General features: G+C 44.7%; 3 protein-coding genes across 4 annotated transcripts; 1 reads left to right on the top strand and 2 right to left on the bottom strand.

Moving 5' to 3' along the window:
- The first annotated feature begins 5,046 nt into the window (after positions 1-5,046).
- On the top strand, positions 5,047-9,057 carry LOC120904446 (chromatin modification-related protein eaf-1-like). The gene is made up of 2 exons (XM_040314414.1): positions 5,047-5,087; positions 6,167-9,057. Exons 1-2 carry the CDS (start codon positions 5,076-5,078, stop codon positions 8,204-8,206), a joined length of 2,052 nt encoding a protein of 683 aa, XP_040170348.1. The 5' UTR covers positions 5,047-5,075; the 3' UTR covers positions 8,207-9,057.
- Positions 9,058-10,681: 1,624 nt separating this feature from the next.
- Positions 10,682-16,963, bottom strand: LOC120901528 (REPTOR-binding partner). Of its 2 annotated transcripts, none has more exons than XM_040309548.1 (3): positions 16,658-16,963; positions 12,121-12,202; positions 10,682-12,009 (listed from the first exon to the last, which is right to left on the bottom strand). In XM_040309548.1, exons 1-3 carry the CDS (start codon positions 16,703-16,705, stop codon positions 11,792-11,794), a joined length of 348 nt encoding a protein of 115 aa, XP_040165482.1. In that variant the 5' UTR covers positions 16,706-16,963; the 3' UTR covers positions 10,682-11,791. The 2 variants fall into 2 exon arrangements, with proteins under 2 accessions (XP_040165482.1, XP_040165483.1); XM_040309549.1 differs by having other exon boundaries at positions 10,682-12,006; positions 16,658-16,954.
- Positions 16,964-17,427: 464 nt separating this feature from the next.
- Positions 17,428-18,712, bottom strand: LOC120901527 (translocon-associated protein subunit gamma). The gene is made up of 2 exons (XM_040309547.1): positions 18,375-18,712; positions 17,428-18,285 (listed from the first exon to the last, which is right to left on the bottom strand). The coding sequence occupies exons 1-2, from the start codon at positions 18,508-18,510 to the stop codon at positions 17,864-17,866; spliced, it is 558 nt and encodes a 185-aa protein (XP_040165481.1). The 5' UTR covers positions 18,511-18,712; the 3' UTR covers positions 17,428-17,863.
- Positions 18,713-18,734: the final 22 nt, after the last annotated feature.

Genomic DNA, 18,734 nt, shown 5'->3' with positions numbered 1-18,734 from the left:
GGAAATAAAATAAACACACTAACAATTATGTGCAGACATATTTATTTGCCCACCCTCCCCCTTGGGAGGCAGAACACATGCAGCGCATTTCCCCGACAAGGTTGCGCACTCGCACCAAATCCCATTGCGCAACACAGCAGCACCGACATGGGCCGCAACATGCGCAACATAACAGGGGCAGGCAAGAAAGGGGAAAATCTCACCTATGCAAAAACCAACAAACAGCCAGTGTGCATGCATGCACGCACCGCGCACTGCACACTGTCGATCGTAGCAAAAATTCATTCCAATTGTCTGGCCTGTCTCCAAACCGCACGCATAAGATCGCCCGCTGTGGGTGGAGGAACCACCGGGCGCGGGCGTGAATCTGCACCTCACGGTGCACCATAATGGAAATGGGAAGTGCAGCACGGCACGCCGCTAGGTAAACATGGTGATTACTAACCGAATACCGGCACCTGCCCGCCCGCCCGCCCATGCAAGCGAGCTTTTTCCTTCTTCACGCACATGTAACGGTGGACCGGGCGGTTAGGTAAATGCATTTCATTGTGCATCTGCAGATAGTGGTTTCGTTTTCGTTACCATTTCTTTGTTGGTCGAACGTTTTCTCCCACTCTTGTTCTCTCTCTATCTCTGTCTCACTTGTTACATACATAGGATGGATCATCTTGATTGTAATCGATCGTCGAGTCCAAGCTTTCGACGGTTCTGCTGGATGGAAAGAAGCGGTGCCGGATCGGGGATCAAAAAGAGCGACCGAATCTGATAAGCTACACGCAATTTTCTTTATGTATGGGTAGAAAGAGCATAAACCAGCGCTGAATAATTTGCAAGTGTGAGCAATAGGCGTCGAACAGCTGCTGATTAAAGCCGCCTTCCTTCTGATAACGCCACGATCGCTGTTACTTAATCGGGTTTCGTCCATAGCTTTCTGCTGTCTGCGGTACTTCACAATGCTTTCGGAAATTGTAATTGATGGTGTTTACTACTGGGAATGGAAAATCCAGGAAGCAGACGACTGATCGTGTGAGATAAAATGAAACCCACAGTGTGAACATTGCGCTCGTCCCTTATCTGAGGCTTTTCTTAAGGCATGATTGATGTTGTCGTTACTACGGCAACTTCTCGAGTCAAGCCAAACGGTCTTTAAAAATGTGTTTAATTGGCATTTAAGACATCTAATGGAAGCAATAAATCTCTCTATTAAATAAGACTACCTGTCCGGCCATTCTGTTTGCTTCCAAGTGATCGTTCTGACAAGCAATATTTCAGAAAATAAATTAAACAAATAACAATCAGGCAGTAATAAATGCATCAATATGTTTCATTCTCGCACTGCAACATTTAAAGTCCCAGACTTGGAACAGTATTTGAAACCACGATATATCAACCAGCCACTTAACATATGTTTGTTATGAAATTTACTCTTGCAAAACTCAAGTATAATGTGGAGAAGTAAGTACTCCAGTAAGTACAGCTCTCCAATAAATATATCTTAGAAAGAAATGTTATAAGATCTTCCCATTCCTGATTAGCTTGTAGAGCTTTACGCTTTAGCAACGTAAAACCTTTTGATAAACCGTTTTCTATCTTATTGATCTCCATTTCTTCTTTGAGTCCTTAGGGCTCCTCTCTTTATGTCTTATTTACTGTTCGTACTTCCCACTAGGCAAGGCTGGCTCTGTTTGCTATTTTTAAGAGTTTATATTTATATTCTTGTCTTATTACTTACTATAGAATGACTTGTCTATCCTAGAGCTTAAACTAACCCGGTGCTTTGGTACCAATCGAAAACGACATAGAGCATGAAATATGTATGGAATTTGACAGGATCGAGTCTTGTTTGTTCTAGATGTCTGACAGTGCATCTTCATATAATTCTGTACGTTTGTTTGAGTGGGTTGTCTTGTACGATGGCTAGAGCGCTGCCTAAGTCTATCTAGGTACAGTCACAAACTGCAACGACTCAATAAAATGCCCGTCATGAGCTCAAGCCTAGAATGACCCGTCCGCCCGAAGCAAGAACTGACTATACGGTTGCTTCTTACTGAATAAGTCTCGATAGCCTGTATAGTAGAAATCATTTAAATACTCTTCCAATGCTACATACTTTAGAGCTGGTTTGTCCTGAAGGCTAAATATATGCCCGCACCAGTGATGGGCATTTCAAAGCGCACCAACGGCTCCGGAGCCGGCTCCGACATTTGCCTGGGTCACCGACGGCTCTGGAACCAGTTCTGCACCAACGGCTCTACACCCACGGCACCCACGTTGGAGCGAAGTCAGCTTCAGAGCCGTTATAAGGGCTATTAATAAGCCTTCATCCTTCGTAAGGTGTAACTCAGAACCAATTCCTACAAAGAACTTCTTGTCAATTGGCGTAAAGATCTTCATAAAAGTGGTTCGGCTCCTCCAGACAAAAGTCATGATACGTTGCTATGATGTCTATAATTATTCTTAAAACATATCTGGTTAAGATACTATCACTCTGGTTGGTCGACTAGCACATTCAATCAAAGCCAGCGATCTTACTGACTCCTATATTATGTCTTCTTCTCTAATTTAAAGTCCAAATTAACTATGTCTGTTTCAGAAGAAGAAAAAAACAGCACGACTACTTTCTTTATGTTTACTGTTGCAACTTAACGGACCAAAAGGTTTTTTTGTACACCTAGTATGATTTGATATACGAACTTACGACCATGGAGTGTTGAAAATTTAAAGCTATTTTCAATCTACACGTTTACAAGGATATTTAATTGTTTATGCCTTTTGAACACGCTACGACTGCGAACAAATTTCCCATTACCATTCGTCCAAATTTTTCTCCCGCCCGTTTTCGTTCACCTCTCTCAGCACGGCGAAAGTTGAGCGAACTTTCATGCCACTACACTGCGGGCGGTGCATCTAGTTATGCACCGCCCGCGGACGCATCCTAAACGATGCGCGCCACCAGTAAAGCGGTGTGCGCGATGCAATTTAACTATGACAGCTCGTCCGGCCGTCCGCACGATGATCGTGGCCGCTGTCACGAAACCGTGCCCGCACGAAGGAAAGTTCACGCGTGCGGGCAAACGAACGGCTGAAATGTACGTCGGGTGGATGGGAGTACAAACGAACGAAGAAAACAAAAAAAAACACACACACAGTGCAAACCGCCTGCACCGTGGTTTTGCAGACATGCGGCCTGGCGTTCGGGTGATTTGTAAGGCTTGAGGCCGACTCATCGTTTGCATCGGTTAAAATACGGATAATTTTCGTTGTTTCGCCGGTGGAGAGCAATCAACGAGGATAAATGATGTTATTTTTTCTGTTGTTTATTTCAGGAAATCGATTTAAATGTTAACAAACACGAAAGAAACTCCATTTTACTAACATTCTCTTAAACATAACAAATGTTTAAATAATAAAACAAATGTGAACCATTTGCCAAACCAAAGGGAATCATAAAAAGGCAATGAGTTTGTAATATGCAATAACATTGTTCATTATTTCAGCACAATAAGTGTATGTTCTTGTCTTGATATTAGGGATAGTAACGTGAAATTCATTTATTTATCTATTCATTTGTATCTCTTTCTCAATATTAATATAATATATTGATCAATTTAATTTACAACTTCTTTCTTAATTATTTACGGTTATATTGATTGATTTTTTTAATTTTATATCGTTTTCTTTAAATTCTCTTTTCGTTATCTTTTTATTATATATTATTCATATGTTTATTATAATTTTGTATATCTACGTTTTTACTAGATTTATTTATGTTTTAAGCAATGTGTCTTCTTCTACTTCGAAATTTTTAAAACATGAAATTGTTCAAATTTTCCCAAATTAATATAAATTTAGCTTTAAATGCCCCACACTTTTGCCACTAACACTCTAACCCTTTATATAGAATTTGACAAATTCAGTTACTAGGTCACGATGTTCCAGTTGTCTATCAGTCCCATAAACTACGCCAATCCAAAAACCGTTCGATTTTGCTGGAAGCTTCTTCGGCCTCTGTCCACAATCACGTCCAAAAGATCCCGGGCTTTAAGCCACCCATCCACCCCCTCGGACGGCATTCGCACCTTCGTGAGCAGCGGTCATAATCCATATTTTTCCTACCCATATTTCCTCCACCAAACACCAACGCCACGCTATTTGCTGGAAATGTTTTTTGTTTTGTGTGTGCGCTTTTGCATTGCGCGTGCATTTCCTCCTTGCAGGCTGCAGCGCAACAAACACACGAACATCATCAGCGTTGCATCTTTTGCATGCGCGGAAAACCCATCGCCCGCAATCGCCGCTGCCATTTCCCGTTCGCCCTCCCCCAGCAACTGGTGCTGAAAACTGAAAACAAAAGAAAGTAGCTGCGTGTGTGGGAGACCCGCGCCCGTTCCGCAAAGCGTCGTCGCCCGCGGTACACCTGTACCAGTGCGCCCCCTACCCGTGCACTCCGCATGTAACGACGGTGGAAGAAATAGGAAAAGAAAAGCGAAAGTACTAACCTTACCAGCGTGCCGTGAGTGGGACAGAAGGGGAGAGAGGAGGAACAAGCACGAATGGTTCGCTTTTAATTGGCGCTAAAAATGGGAGCCCTTTTACTTGAGCGTGATGGCAACAACAATTTCCCTTACACCCTCCGGTAGCAGAGTTTGCAGGGCTGCGTTCCTCTCTTCCTCGCCGTTCGACGCACGGGCGGGGCCCTTGGCATGGAAAATGAGTGCGGAAAACATTGCACGACGATCCGGACACGGCTCGCAACATAGACACAAACACAAGCGCATGCACACACACACACAAACACCTAATGCAAACGAACCTGACCGTCTCGCGGTTGTTCGTTCGTCTAATTTTTCCACTTGCAGATTTTCCACTTCAGCCCCACTCTTGCGCCGTTTTTGTTTTTTTGGAGGGCTGGAAAACTCGCTTATCTTTCGGAGTGGGGCTACCATGCCGTGGAGGGCAGAAAACCCACCCACTGATACGGTTGGGTTGTTTAATTAATATATAAATAGGCTGGCACCGACGGAACATTCAACCAGTAAACTTTGTACTCTCCGTCCATCCATAAGTGTATCGAAATGAAGTTTACGGTAAGGATTCAACAGCGCACGCTGGTGTGTTTAGTTTAAGCGTGGTGGTGTGCCTTGGGAACGGTGATTTTTGTGAGCCATTACTTCAAGGAATATTATCGAAAATGTGAACTTTTGGTGTGACCTATTGCATTGTGATAAGCAAACACTGTGAATAACTTCTTCAGTGGCTCTGAACTACTACAAACTACAAAATTACAATGAACTGTCACGAGAGCGTTGTGTAAATTGTGTGATATCTCATAAGTTTGTGCAGTGACTGTGACATTTGGATTAAGTGAAAATACTGTTTCTAGAAATTCGTTAAAACTGTGCCTATAACGTGAAAAGGCAGTTACATCTCATGAACCTGACGATAGAAAAGAACGAAGAAGATTGATGTTGAACATATGAAATGAAGATATTATCAAAATTGAAGATCATAAGATGTGAATAATAACAAAAACTGAAGATCACATCAAGGGATTGGAGACAATAGAGATCTTGATAAAGATTGAGGATCAGGTGAAGATCAGGCAATTCTAACGAAGAAAACCTCCAATTGGAATCAATGGATTCCTAAAGTAGTGTGTTTATGTACTTCTGCTAAAAACTAGCACGTCTTAATTCTTTGCGAAGCTCAACTTCAGGAGTTTCTAAAGTGACTTTCAATAACAACTTATCGTATCATGTTATATCTACAAGCCGGAGCTTTACATCTATCTAAATTATTTTATCCTTATTATCGACTCTGGTTGTCCTATGTCATTCTAATAATAGAACCAACAGCTCCAATATCTGACAATTCCTCTTAATTGTCAAAATGGATCTAATCAAGCCAGGCTATTTGTAATTTCAATCGAGATTTCTTAGTATGAGAGCCTTAGTTTGAGAACAGTCTGATAAATAAGGGCAATAACTTCTTTAACACAACTCTCCACAGTTATTCCACGAAAATATTCCGAGCTTGGAATTTGGAGCCTTCTTCCTGATATAATGCTATGCAAAAATAGTCCATAAGATCAAGTGCATAACATTCTTAACAATCGATTTCATACGCCCACTTTCTCACTTCTGCTCTCTCGCTCAACACCGTACAGATACTGGTGGCATCGGTGGCTGTCGTCATCACGGCAACACTGGCGCTGGAGTTCGAAAGCAGGAAGCTGCACCCGGACGCTGGCGTGCACGATGACGGAGGGCTGTCAATGCTGGAGCAAACGCCGGCCGAAGATCGCCAGTGGCAGGCGGTGAAGAAGCACGAGAAGCGCCAGACGGGCAAAAAGATCCACATCTTTCTCGGCAAGCCGAAGGGCAAAAAGTCCAAGAAGCATGTCGCCGGTGCCGACGGTGAGCCGGAAACGCAGACACGCAAAACGCCCGAGCTGACGACCCGCTCGGACAAGGGCGTGATCGACACGACGTCGGACGCGCCGGATGCGGCGGTGGGCGAAAGCCAACACTACGACATCGGCGAGCATAACATCGTGAAGGAGAAGATCAAGATCAAGCACCATCACCATCACCATCATCACAATCACGTCAAGACGGTGGTCAAGAAGGAACCCTACCCGGTGGAAAAGGTCGTCCAGGTGCCGGTCGAGAAGATTGTGCACGTGCCGAAGCCCTACCCGGTGGAGAAGATCGTCGAGAAGGTGGTGCACGTGCCGGTGGAGAAGATCGTGCACGTCCCGAAACCGTACCCGGTGGAGAAGATCGTCGAGAAGGTGGTGCACGTGCCGAAGCCCTATCCGGTGGAGAAGATCGTCGAGAAGCCGATCCACGTGCCGAAACCGTACCCGGTGGAGGTGAAGGTACCGTACCCGGTCGAGAAGATCGTGCACGTGGACAAACCCTATCCAGTGGAGAAGATCGTCGAGAAGGTGGTGCACGTACCGAAGCCCTATCCGGTGTACAAGCAGGTGCAGGTCCCCGTCCCTGTTGAGGTGAAGGTCCCGTACGAAGTTCCGAAGCCCGTACCCTACCCAGTGGAGAAGAAGGTCCCGTATCCGGTCGAGGTGAAGGTCCCGGTTGAGGTCGAGAAGAAGGTCCCGGTGCCGGTAAAGGTGGAGGTGGAAAAGAAGGTCCCCTATCCGGTCAAAGTGTACGTGCCGCAGCCCTACCCGGTGGAGAAGAAGGTCCCCTACCCGGTGCCGGTCAAGTCGGGCTCCTTCCCGTTCCCCTTCGACAAGGACATTTCGAGCAGCTACGCGAACAGCTACGCGAACAGCTACTCGAACAGCTACTCCAACACGAAGCTGCATCCGTTCGAGTCGCAGCACCACGAAGAGTACGCCGGCTCGGATGATAGCTACCGGCGCACCACCAAGACCGGCTACAAGAAGGGCAAGGGCAAGAAGTCGAAAAAGACGGAACAGCAAACGCAGCAGCAGCAGCAGCAGCAGGAGCATGCCTCGAGTGCACCGGTGACGGAGGATAACAGCGAGACGGGCCAGACGGGCATGGGCGCATCGTACTCGGCACTGAGCACCGGCACGGATCATGGCGCACACTACACGCAGACCACGATCTATCACGGAGGTTCCGGCCATCAGGCACAGCAGGAACAGCAGCAGCATCAGCAGCAGCAACAGCAGCACCAGCAGCAGCAGCAGCAACACCAAGCTCTTCTTCAGCAGCACCATGACCAACTCCAGCAGTATCACCAGCAACAGCAGCAACAGCAACAACTACAGCAGCAGCAGCAGCAGCAACAACAGTACGGTAGTCAAGATGCCACTACCTTCTTTAACCAGCAGCTCATCCATTACGGCCAACAGGCAAAGTACGGTCCATCCACCTTCCCGAGCCAATCATCGCAGGGTGCCGACTACGGTACGGCTCCACAGTCGACCGGTCAGGACGGTAGCAGCCAGCAGCAGTACGGTCAGTACGGTGGATCGGACCATTACGGTTCCGGCTCAAACCACCAGGAGGTGATGGTTTCACCTCCGTCCGGATCTGCCGCTTCCGGATACGGCCAACAGCAACAGCAGCAGGCAACTTACGCCCTGACGGCTCCATCCAACCCGGGCGGTAGCTTCCAGCTCGAGTCTCAGCCACAGCCGTTCCAGCTGCTACAATTTGCACCGTTCCAGTACCAGACGCCGACCGGTTTCTCGCTGCCAACGGCTCGATAAAGTGAGGGATCATGATCATCGTTCCCATCATCGTGAGACTGACACCCTTCAAAAGCAAAGCCAAAGACACCCTTCTGTAGCCTGCGCGCACATCCATGGCTAGAATCGGAGTTCGCCCGGACCGACGCCGTTTGGAGGATTCGTTAACTTATGTAGCCCACCGTGCGCGGGGCTAGGGCGCAGTGAATGGTTTGTTTTGTTGTTGTTGTTTTTTTATAATGATTCTTGTGTACTTTTTGTGTTTAGCATTATGAAAACGTTTTGTTTCTGTTTTGTTTATTTGCCAATTTTAATGCCCGGTCAACAACCGGTGGCTGGGAGGTGATCGTACGGGCGAAAGGGCGTACTTGAGACGACCCACGGATGGGCTGTTTTTGTGAAACAGTCTGCATCCGTGATTCGATCGTAGAGAGTCGCTTTCGCCCCCATTTCGATCCTCCTGTACACCGTTGCAGACACACACACACACATACACATACGCCTGGCGATCGCATGATAAAAAGATCGCAGAAAATCGAAATTTAAAAATGAAGGTGCATCGCTTCGATGCGACCTTTGTTTGCTAGAGGCTAAGATGGCTGCTAAGTAGTAGGATCAAAATGTTAACAGACTCCTTTTCCGATGGCTGGCAGATAACAGACGCGCCGCGTGCTTGTAATGAGTACTGTTCTCGTCCGCAAGCACGAGCTGGTCGGTCTCGCTCAGGAATGTCGGAAAAGGGAATTTTAACGTTGGACTTTTACCGTATTATTGTACATATTATTCTTCCTTCTGTTGAAGACACCACTGTGGCTGACGCTGAGCCGTAGAATTGATGCTATTGTTGCATAATAAAAGATGAAAAAATCATACATTTTAAGGTGTTTGCACTTAACGGTCAAAAAGGAAAGAAATGTTGTGTGCCAAAGGTTGGAAGTTGTAATGTTAATATTGGTATTAGGTTCATTTGTATTAGGTGTAAAACACATACCGTTACAGCACTGAAGTTCGGAAGACAGTGTTCTTTTCTTTGCTGATCTGATGCTTGGACAGGGTCAGTTGTAACATTTAACCGATTTCATTTCAGAACCAAGAGCAATGGTCAGCAATCACTATGCAAATTCTAGTTAAAATTCTTACGATTTATCCTTCGGAACAGGAACTGTATCGGTCCCAGGACCGACAAACACCAACGTTTCCTTCCAGATCCGGAACAAGTACGAGTTTAGAAATGAATAAAGCCGAAAACCTCTTCAGACCCAGGATCAGTTTAATATCAATTCCAGGACTGGTATGAGTTCAGCATAAGTTCCAAGACTGGTATTGATTCGGTATCAGTTTGAACACCAGTATAAGCTCAGTATCAGTTCCAGGACCGGTATGGGCTTGTGTTCGTTTCAAGAACCGATATTAGTACGTGACTGGTTGCAGGACCAGTATGAGTCAAGTATCAGTTTTAGAACCGGTATGGGCACAATATCAGTTCTAGTACCGGTATGGTTTCAATGACCGGTTTGAGTTAACTATCGGATCCAGGACAGGTGATCGATTCTCGGACTGAAATGTGTTCCTGATCGATTCCAGGACCGATATAGGTTCAATATCATTTCCAGGATACCTACGAATGCAGTATCAGCACCAGGACCCGTATGAGTTTAGTAGCTGTTCCAGAACTGGTATGAGCTCATATTCAAATCCAGGACCGGTATTGTTCGATCTCCTCGGAGTAAAGGGCGTCCCTAATATTTCATCCAGTTTAAATCAATTAATATCACAAATGAGGCAACAAATATTCTATCAGGACCAGGACAGGACCAACGTAAAGTGGCAGTACTAGAATAGATTCAAAACAAGATTCAGACTAAACAAGTTGGAGGTCAATAGCAAAAAAATAGTTTAACGGCCAGGTTGAGTTTTACAATCAGAAAATATCAGGGGAAAAGACCAAGCCTCAACTCTAGATCACATGAAAAGTCGGATTCTGGGTCAACAACTGGAACAGTTTAGTCTGGTACAGACTCAAAACCACGTTTTGGATAAGGTTGAGTGATATCTTGGGTCAAGTTTAAAAAGTTAACGTAACGCCCAATGCTGGGTAGATCACTTGTTTTGCTAGGCAGGACTTGCTTCGCTTCCCATTCCGGATTCTCAGCATGAACGTTGACTATGCAGCTCCGTTTTACTAATTAGTCAAGGCAAAAAGAAATTAATGAAAATATACTTTTTTGAGATTTGCGCGCCTTTAAAAATCTTGTAATTCCGAACACGAGGGGCGCTGTACAAGAAAGCGCCATCTAGTGGATGGTAGGTAAGTTATTTTACGAAACATCCAAAAAATGTAACCGACGAAGTTGTTTTTAAATTTTGATCGTACTTTAATTATTTAATGCTTTGTTAATTACTTTCCACCAAGAATCTAAAGAAATTCACTCGCTTTAATGAATGAAGTAAAATAAGATCAAACAAAAACTGGCACCCAGTGCAAAAGCGCAAAAGTGTGGTTAGAAGGAAGTGTTTTCTTTATTAGTAGAATTCACAAATATATCGTACAAAAATATTGTTTTTCTGGTTCTCTCGCGTACAAAAAAGCAAACAATTCCTTGAAAAACTATTCCTTTGAATTCTTAAGATGCAGAAGACAATAAAAAACGTGCAATTATTACGCCTCTTTCCCGGGGGGGGCCACCGCAACGCGGCGCCGCAAAAACAGGAATGAAAATTGTTCGCAATTTCAAACGAATGCTGCGAAACTTGGGCGCAGCAACCAAATTTAACGGCCGCTTTCGATGTGAGCTCGTTTTTTTTGAGTGTGTTTATTTCGTACAGAGTAAAACCTAACACAATGAGTCCTGTAATAATAATCTTAACCTGCCTAATATATGTAACGTGTTTGCTCCTCACCCACTACCATGCAGGCCATTCGAAACCTATGTGTTTTGTGTATTTTGTTTGTTTGCTTTGTACCATCCTATTACATAAAACTAACTGATAATATACACACATACACTGAAGAGCTTGTGTATTTGGGGGTTACATGTAGTATTCATCAACATCCCTTAAACAGAGGTAATCGCTTTCCTCCCTTCTCTCTCTCTCTCTCTCTCTCTCTCTCTCTCTCTCTCTCTCTCTCTCTATTGGATTCTACTGTCTTTAAGTCATGTATTAACCGCTGCAGATTGGCTTTATCTCTCCTCCTTGTTTTTTTATATCTTTACTTTTACTTTTTTCCGTTTTTTATGTATTTTTTCTTCACCTTCCTATTCCTCGCGCACTGGGGCGCGGAGGCTCATTCTTTTTATGGCAAAATGCTCAACGAACAGAAATACTCAAACGTAACTATGGAAACGAAAAACGAAGGACAAAAAAAGGAACACTTGTGCAACACACACGAACTGAGCGCTATCGCGGTGAACGACGATCACGGTTCGATCTCGACGAACACAACAGCTCTCTCTCTCTCTCTACGTGCACCCAGAGAGGTCAACACCAAACTTATTACTCAAGAAAGGAAGCAACAGTGATTCACTTTTTTGTTTTGTTTAACTTAAACACAACCAAGGCAGACGCGCTAGGGCGTGGTGAGTTTGTGTGCGTGCACTACCGGCACTACTCCTGCTTCATGGCGCCCAGCTCCTCGAGCAGCTCCTGCAAACCGTCCGGGCAGCGGCCAGCGTCCACCTCCAGCGCCCAGTTGTACAGCTTCTCGAGCTCTCGGCGCAGCTCCACCACGGCCTTCTCGCGATCGGTCACCAGCTCCTCCAGGTATTGGTAGCGCAGCTTCTTCCGGGCACGACACTCGCGAGCACTCTGCCGGCTGCGTTCTGCTTGGTAGGTCGGACACAGGACGGAAAAAATGGGGCAAACGTTAGTATCGTTAGTATCATATCTCGTTCAAGATTAAGCGCCAATTGTGTACACGCTCATTGTGTACCTACCGAGTTTTGCTTTCATATCGATCTTCTCGATGGACACTTTACGTCCCGGTTTGCGGCCTCGCTTACCACCTTCCTTGCGCTCCTGAATGAGGGAAATGGGGGGAAAAATGCATTAGTTGATACAATCATTACCACGAGATCATTAAATACAATACAAAACGTAGTAATATGTTCTTAAGAAAGCCCTAAATAGATGGAACTACAGACTCCACAAAAAGGGCCTTTCCACCTGTACCTTCTTTGTAACGCTTGTTGCGCATTTAAAGGGATAGTACCAGCATCAGTTCCGTTCATCCTGCTGCATGGGCACCCACCCACCCAGGCAAAATTCGTCACGTTAAAAAAGGTCATGTAACACGGCGCAAATCGAGTGAACGATAACGACGTCATAAACACCCGGCATGGACAGCCGAGACAGAGTGACACCACTTCCACTTCCCAGCCCAAGTTTGCCCAACCGAGACGCAGGTTTGGCTCGTCTCTCGAACTGGTGACGGTGAGTTATTACGCATCATCGGTGATGCGTTTGACCCGGCGGGGGGGGGACCTCTCTCTTTCTCACGCTCCAGAAAGTCACCTCAGCTCATCCAACACCAGCGTTATAGTGTGCGGTAGAATCCTTAGTCGAAAATATTCATTTTTTTCGCTTATTCAATCTTCAATTACCAATTATGCCAACTATGGCCTTAACAGCCTATAAGGCGTTATTGCGACGTAATTTAGCACAACACGGCAATATATCCTCAAAACCTCAAAACAACGTGCAAGAACTTGGTGATGCCAGAAGAGACCCATTTTCAAGCGGGATTGATGAAAGTGATCTCATTAAAGGATATCACCACCAGCGGAATAGTATGGGAGAGAGCAAATAGAACAGAATTTGGACCCCGTTTTTATGCTACTGCGACCCTTCACGGCATCCAAACTGTCCAGTGCGTCAGGTTGGGCATAGGGCAAGAAAAACGGGCTACGACGCAAAAATCCACTTCTCCCGGTGGTCTTTCTACCTAGCTGGGACCTCTATTACCTGTGCTCTCGGTTAACCAGTGCCGGTCGAAAATGCAAACTTTCAACTATGGTGAAACTAAGGATGGTGCTCTGGTTCCGGTTCCGTGCTGTCTTTTGTTCCGAAACCCCGGGAAGGCCACTCCACTTGCCAACTGGAAGGATGTTGTGGCAGTGTTGTGTCACAGCAATGTTCCACTTTTTACCGATTGTCCGATCCCGGTCAAACGGATTAGTCCGGTGCGACTACACAGACGGTCAGACGACGACGAAACACTCGCACAACGCGCACACACCACGGTGAACCCGCGAAACGACCATCCCCGTGAGGCGGACCAACGGCAACAGAACGATGCTGCGCCATTCAGGTTGCGAATCGGCGGCAAACCCCTCCCCCCCCCTTTCCTTCCTACCCCCAAACCCACCATCTCCTTGTGTCTGTGCATGCAGCCGACCACCCCCGCATACACCCCTTTTGCTGCACAGCCCCCCCGACCACAACGGCTTCACAGCGCGCGCTCTCGGTTAAGGCCAACGACGTAATTTGCGTTTAGAATCGCAGCAATTTTTTTCGCTCTCGCAGAATGGGCAAAGGGAAGAGAGCGAGCGAAAGGGGCCGAGTAGAAAAGAGCGCGCGCGCTATTACACGGCGAGCCGGCAAGATGTATTACGCATTGGAAATTGCTGTTTGGCTAAAGGGAGCGAGATAGAGAGTGAGTGAGAGAGAAAGAGAAAGAGAGAGAGAGAGAGGAGAGAGGTGCCGTCTTGGTTCGCGTATCGATTGCGTAGCAAGGGCAGGGCAGCACAACTCTTTTGCTGCGCAATGGGGGGATTTTGGAAGAAAGGTTTCAATATATACGCTTTAAAACGATTTTTTTGTTAATACATGCTATTAACAAATTAATTTCTTTACATAATTCTTAAAGCTTGATTTAGCAAAAATTACTGCTGGAAGTTTTTTATTGGACATCGAGGAAATGGTTGTGCCGGATCTCTAATTTAAGTGTTTTTTTCACCATTTTCCTATGCGAAAATAGATGCAATACGTACAGAACATACCTATCTGTCAATTACAAAACTTTTCCAATTCATTTTTTAGTAAAAAAATATGGAAAAATAACATATTTTCTGAAGCAGCTCCAAATTGTTTATCAAAATGCTTCGATCAACTGCCGCCAGACGCGCTAGTGAAAATCGAAATTGCACTAGCGAGTACGAACAGTGTACCCCGGCCTTAAGAGGCTGATGTAGGATTTCATTCTTGCGGAGGAGAAAATGAGTAGTTTTTTCATAAATAATTGTAGAATTTCCCATAGCATGTTCAAATATACCCCTTTTTAGTGATAAAAACTAAATGTATAAACTCTTCTTCTTCTTCTCCTTCTTCTTCTTCTTCTTCTTCTTCTTTTTCTTCTTTTTTTGGGCGTTGTTGACAGTTGTTGTCGGTCAAGGCTCGGCTTTCTGTGTCTTACTTACATTTTTTTCCAAGTCACTTTCAAGTGTGCACATTGTTATTCACCGCATCCAAATGTTTTTCAACAATTGTCAAATGGTTTATTTGCTTCAAAATGAAATTTCACTTTCAACACATGATTTTCAACACATAACAAAGAACTATCAAACTCAATCCAACTTGAGTATTCCAAAATATTATGATGGAAATGAAATGCCAGATCTATGTGAAATAACATTTTACACACGGTGAATAACAATGGTTACCTTCGAAAGTGACACGGAAAACCCTGTATTGACAGGTGGAGTAAGTGAAGTAGTGTCTTTAGTTTAATTGGTCCAATTCATTCCTTCTTATTTGACAATATTGGAGGCTCTCTTCGGCATCGGCCGTGGATTTCAGTGTGTAGTGTACCTCCCCGAGAAGCGTGTGTTTCTCGCAAGTGTGAGCTGTATTGCTGAATGTGTTCTTGCATGCATTCTTGATCTACTTGCTCATGGCGGCAAACATTTCGATACTAAGAATTGATCACTGAATTACTGTTGCCATTTGGAGGTGTAATAAATAAATAAATAAATAAATAAATAAATAAATAAATAAATAAATAAATATACCTGCACTTTTCTTGACGTGGAACCAATTATTTCTCTTTACATACAAATTGTATGAACAAGAGCCTCGCGCATAACTAGTTTTTCGCATAACGAGTGAGTCATTGGAACGGAGTAACTCGTTATGAGGGGTTCTACTGTATATCTTTTCAACAACAGGTTTATATTTTTCCTTCAGTTATTTTTGCCTTTCTTTTCCATAAATTTAAAAAAAAATGAAGCAAAAAATGAGCTAAAACATAGTAAAAACTTTTTTGATTTTAAAATACAAAAAAAAAGATAATGTTAAATAAATAATAAATAGACAATTAGGTGTTTTTTTTTACAAATAGAACAGTCATAGAGCCGAATTTCTTCAGTGCAACCGAGTTAAATTGTATGAAATCTATAAATCTCCATTTATAGAGCTGAAATTATCAGTAATTTAATTATAATCACAACAACCTATAATGATTGTTGATTTACTCGCGCGTATCTTAAAAATCGATCAGAAACTGTTCTCAACATTATTAGAGCTGTTTTAATTAAATGTCTTGGATCATGTTCAACTGGTTTTGCAATAAAAAACAATTTTATGAAATATTGTAATTCAATTTTTAAAATAATTCTTGACAATCATCAAAATCCATGAACAATTTAAAACTAATCTTATTCTCGTTACACACGATATCCTTCGACTAATGCCCTCTCTTTTAAAAATAATGCTAAAGAAAACTCGCTTCGAAGCAACTCTCTTCCCCCTCACTGTTTTCCACACAAACAACTCCAACAACAACAAAACAATAGCAACAAAAACCCAAGCCACGCTAGCCGAAATTGCGTCGTAGTTAATATTGCACCCTTCTTGCTAGAATATGCTTGCGCAAAAGCTGGTCATCGAACCCTTCTCAAGAGAGTTCCCGGCCCTTTAGCTCCTTCGCTTTGCGTGTTTTCTGTTACACGCACGGAGCCCACACACACACACGCTTACACTCCCAATTTGCCGATGCGAGGAAAAGAGCAGAATGTGTTTGTTGCCTTCGTCAACTGATCTATGACGTCATGAAGCACGCGAGCGAGTCCCAATAAGGGCAGTGTGGTGGTGTTGGTGGTAGTGGTGACTGTGTGGTTTTATTATTGTAATCGTATTGAAATTGATTGTAAATTTCATTTGTAAAATCATTTGGGTGTCTAGGATTGATGTGACTAACTACTAGAACTAGATCACGCTTCACACACACACACATACACACACACAAAACACACATTCACCTTGGATAAATAATATATGCGACGTTCAAGGTCCAACGAAACCACAAATCAAAACAAACAACCACCAACACCGCGCAGCACGGCAGCAGGCTATGGTGGACGCCATCTTTGTTTTTATCGTCATTTCCGTCCCCACTTTCAAAACACAGAACCCTTCCTAGGGGGCAAACACGTTTTGCATCCGCAGGTTTTTTATCGGCACAAATGTTACGCTTACCGATTGATTTTGCTCCTCCACCATCGTGGTAAGCTCCTCGTAATCCATGTTGGACGGATTCGCCTTTTTGGTCTTCCCACACACCACTGGCACTTCCAGGAGAGTGTCACACACGCACACAGAAAGTTCTTTTGCAGGTGACCTTTTTCACTTTTTAACTTGCAATTATTGTTCGTTTTTCGTTGAAGGCTCGTGTTATCGACCAACTTTAATCACTTTAAACTGTAATTTCGTATGAAGAACCCGTGCAAAAACACACTGTTTTGGCAAGCGCACTGTTTTCACGTTGTTGTTCCGTCTGCGTAATGTTGTGAAGTGTGTGCTTTGTTTTGAAAACGTCCCATGACGTCACGTAGCTGTCGTGGCGTTTGGTGGTGTGTGTGTGTGAGTGCAATGCGCTTTGATCGATTCTACGAGGCAGCAGCTTTTTTCATCGAAAATGGTCGATCAACAGCGCTTAGGCTATGGTCTCTGCTTTGTCTGCCGTGCTGTGTGAAATGGGTTTCTCACATAAATTTAGTATTTTAATTTACTTATGAGAAAAAGTTTTACTTTAAAAAAAGTAAGATTTCTTTGCTGTTTTCCCTTTTTTATCTCTATAGAACTACTAAACTAATATATTAACTACTAATCCCATTCAGAAACATGATTCTTCCCTTGCGGTGCAGTTGTTTCCATCCCCTAAACGTACGCTGACACGTTTCCGATAAAAATATGTTTCTCATTCCTGTTTTCGGATCAAACATTGAAGCGGACACACAACTACATACTTAATTGTAGTAACTTAATCTTTACTGAGCGATGCATCGAATGATTATTAATTAGCCGACCGGAAGAAATAGCCGTACGGCATACAAATAGCAGCAGTGAATGAATGTCTCAGTTCGTAATAACGAATAAACGAAAAAATATGCACCCCCCCACCACGGGGCACAATCGCACACAGTCGCAAGTTTAAACTATTTTGTGTGAGTCTTGTTGTTTGTTGTTTTTGTGTTGTGCAGTGTGTGAGTGTGTTTGCGGGATGAGAACGCGCCGTACGCCCGGCAATGCTCTAATCACTTTCCTAACATCCTAATGCCAAAAAAGTCACCAAGATGCTAGGATTAAGAAGTGAGTGCCATGCGTACGGACACACGGTCGCACAGAGACGGCTACAATCCCCCTCCGCTTGCACACCACCCTTGCCATCCCTTTGCCTGCCATTTACGTCGATTTGCCCGTCGACAGCAGGGCCAGCAGTCCACCGGCACCGACCATGGAGAAGATGTAGTTGAAGGTCGGGGTGAACGATCGCAGCAGGTAGAAGCTGGCAAAGATGACCACGGCCAGGAAGAGGGCGTTGTTGTAGAAGATGGAGAAGGTGGTCGCCTCGTACTCGGCGACGTCGATCTTCTTCCACAGCACCCGCTCGTCGCGCTCCTTGCGGCTCATCTTCTTATCGTCGGCGAGCTGGGCGGTCATCTCGCGCGAGACCGCGTCCTCGCGCTTGATGGCAATCTTGTGCTTCATCGTGAACTTGGTGTTGCGGTAGGCCATCGCCAGCAGGTACGTGCACAGGCCGGTCACAATCACGAAGAACACGACCGACGGCAGCAGGTCCATTTGGTGAACCCTCCAGAACAGCCCTGTTGATGGTTTAGGGGATGAAACATTCTTTAGTGAAACCATTGCCTCATGGGCCTCGGGTGGCAGGGTGCCACCGCGCTGTACTTACAGATGGGGACAGCGGACACGATGAAGGCACTGCCATAGAACAGGACGTTCGATTTGGTGCTCACGTTCCGGCTAAAGTCCTGCAGCAGCAGCTCCTCCTCCTTGGTGAAGCCGAGATCCTTCGTGTTGTCCACCATTTTGCTGGCTGGTTTAGCTTGGGCAGTTTACGGACAAAAACTAAAATATTGCTTGCGACACTGGTACAGCGTACGTTCCGAAATTTGCTGGAACACGAATGCACACAATTGTGAAGCTGCGTCGACGACGGAGACCGCTACGCGAAGTGGCCGAGGCTCACAAAAAATAGGTAAACGTAACGATACGTGTCAACTTTCTTGGCGATGTGGAATCAGTGCTGTCA

This window comes from Anopheles arabiensis, chromosome 3, assembly GCF_016920715.1.
Source record: "Anopheles arabiensis isolate DONGOLA chromosome 3, AaraD3, whole genome shotgun sequence".
Taxonomy (NCBI): domain Eukaryota; kingdom Metazoa; phylum Arthropoda; class Insecta; order Diptera; family Culicidae; genus Anopheles; species Anopheles arabiensis.
The sequence above is the reverse complement of the archived record's forward strand: the minus strand, read 5'-3'. Positions and strand labels throughout refer to the sequence as shown.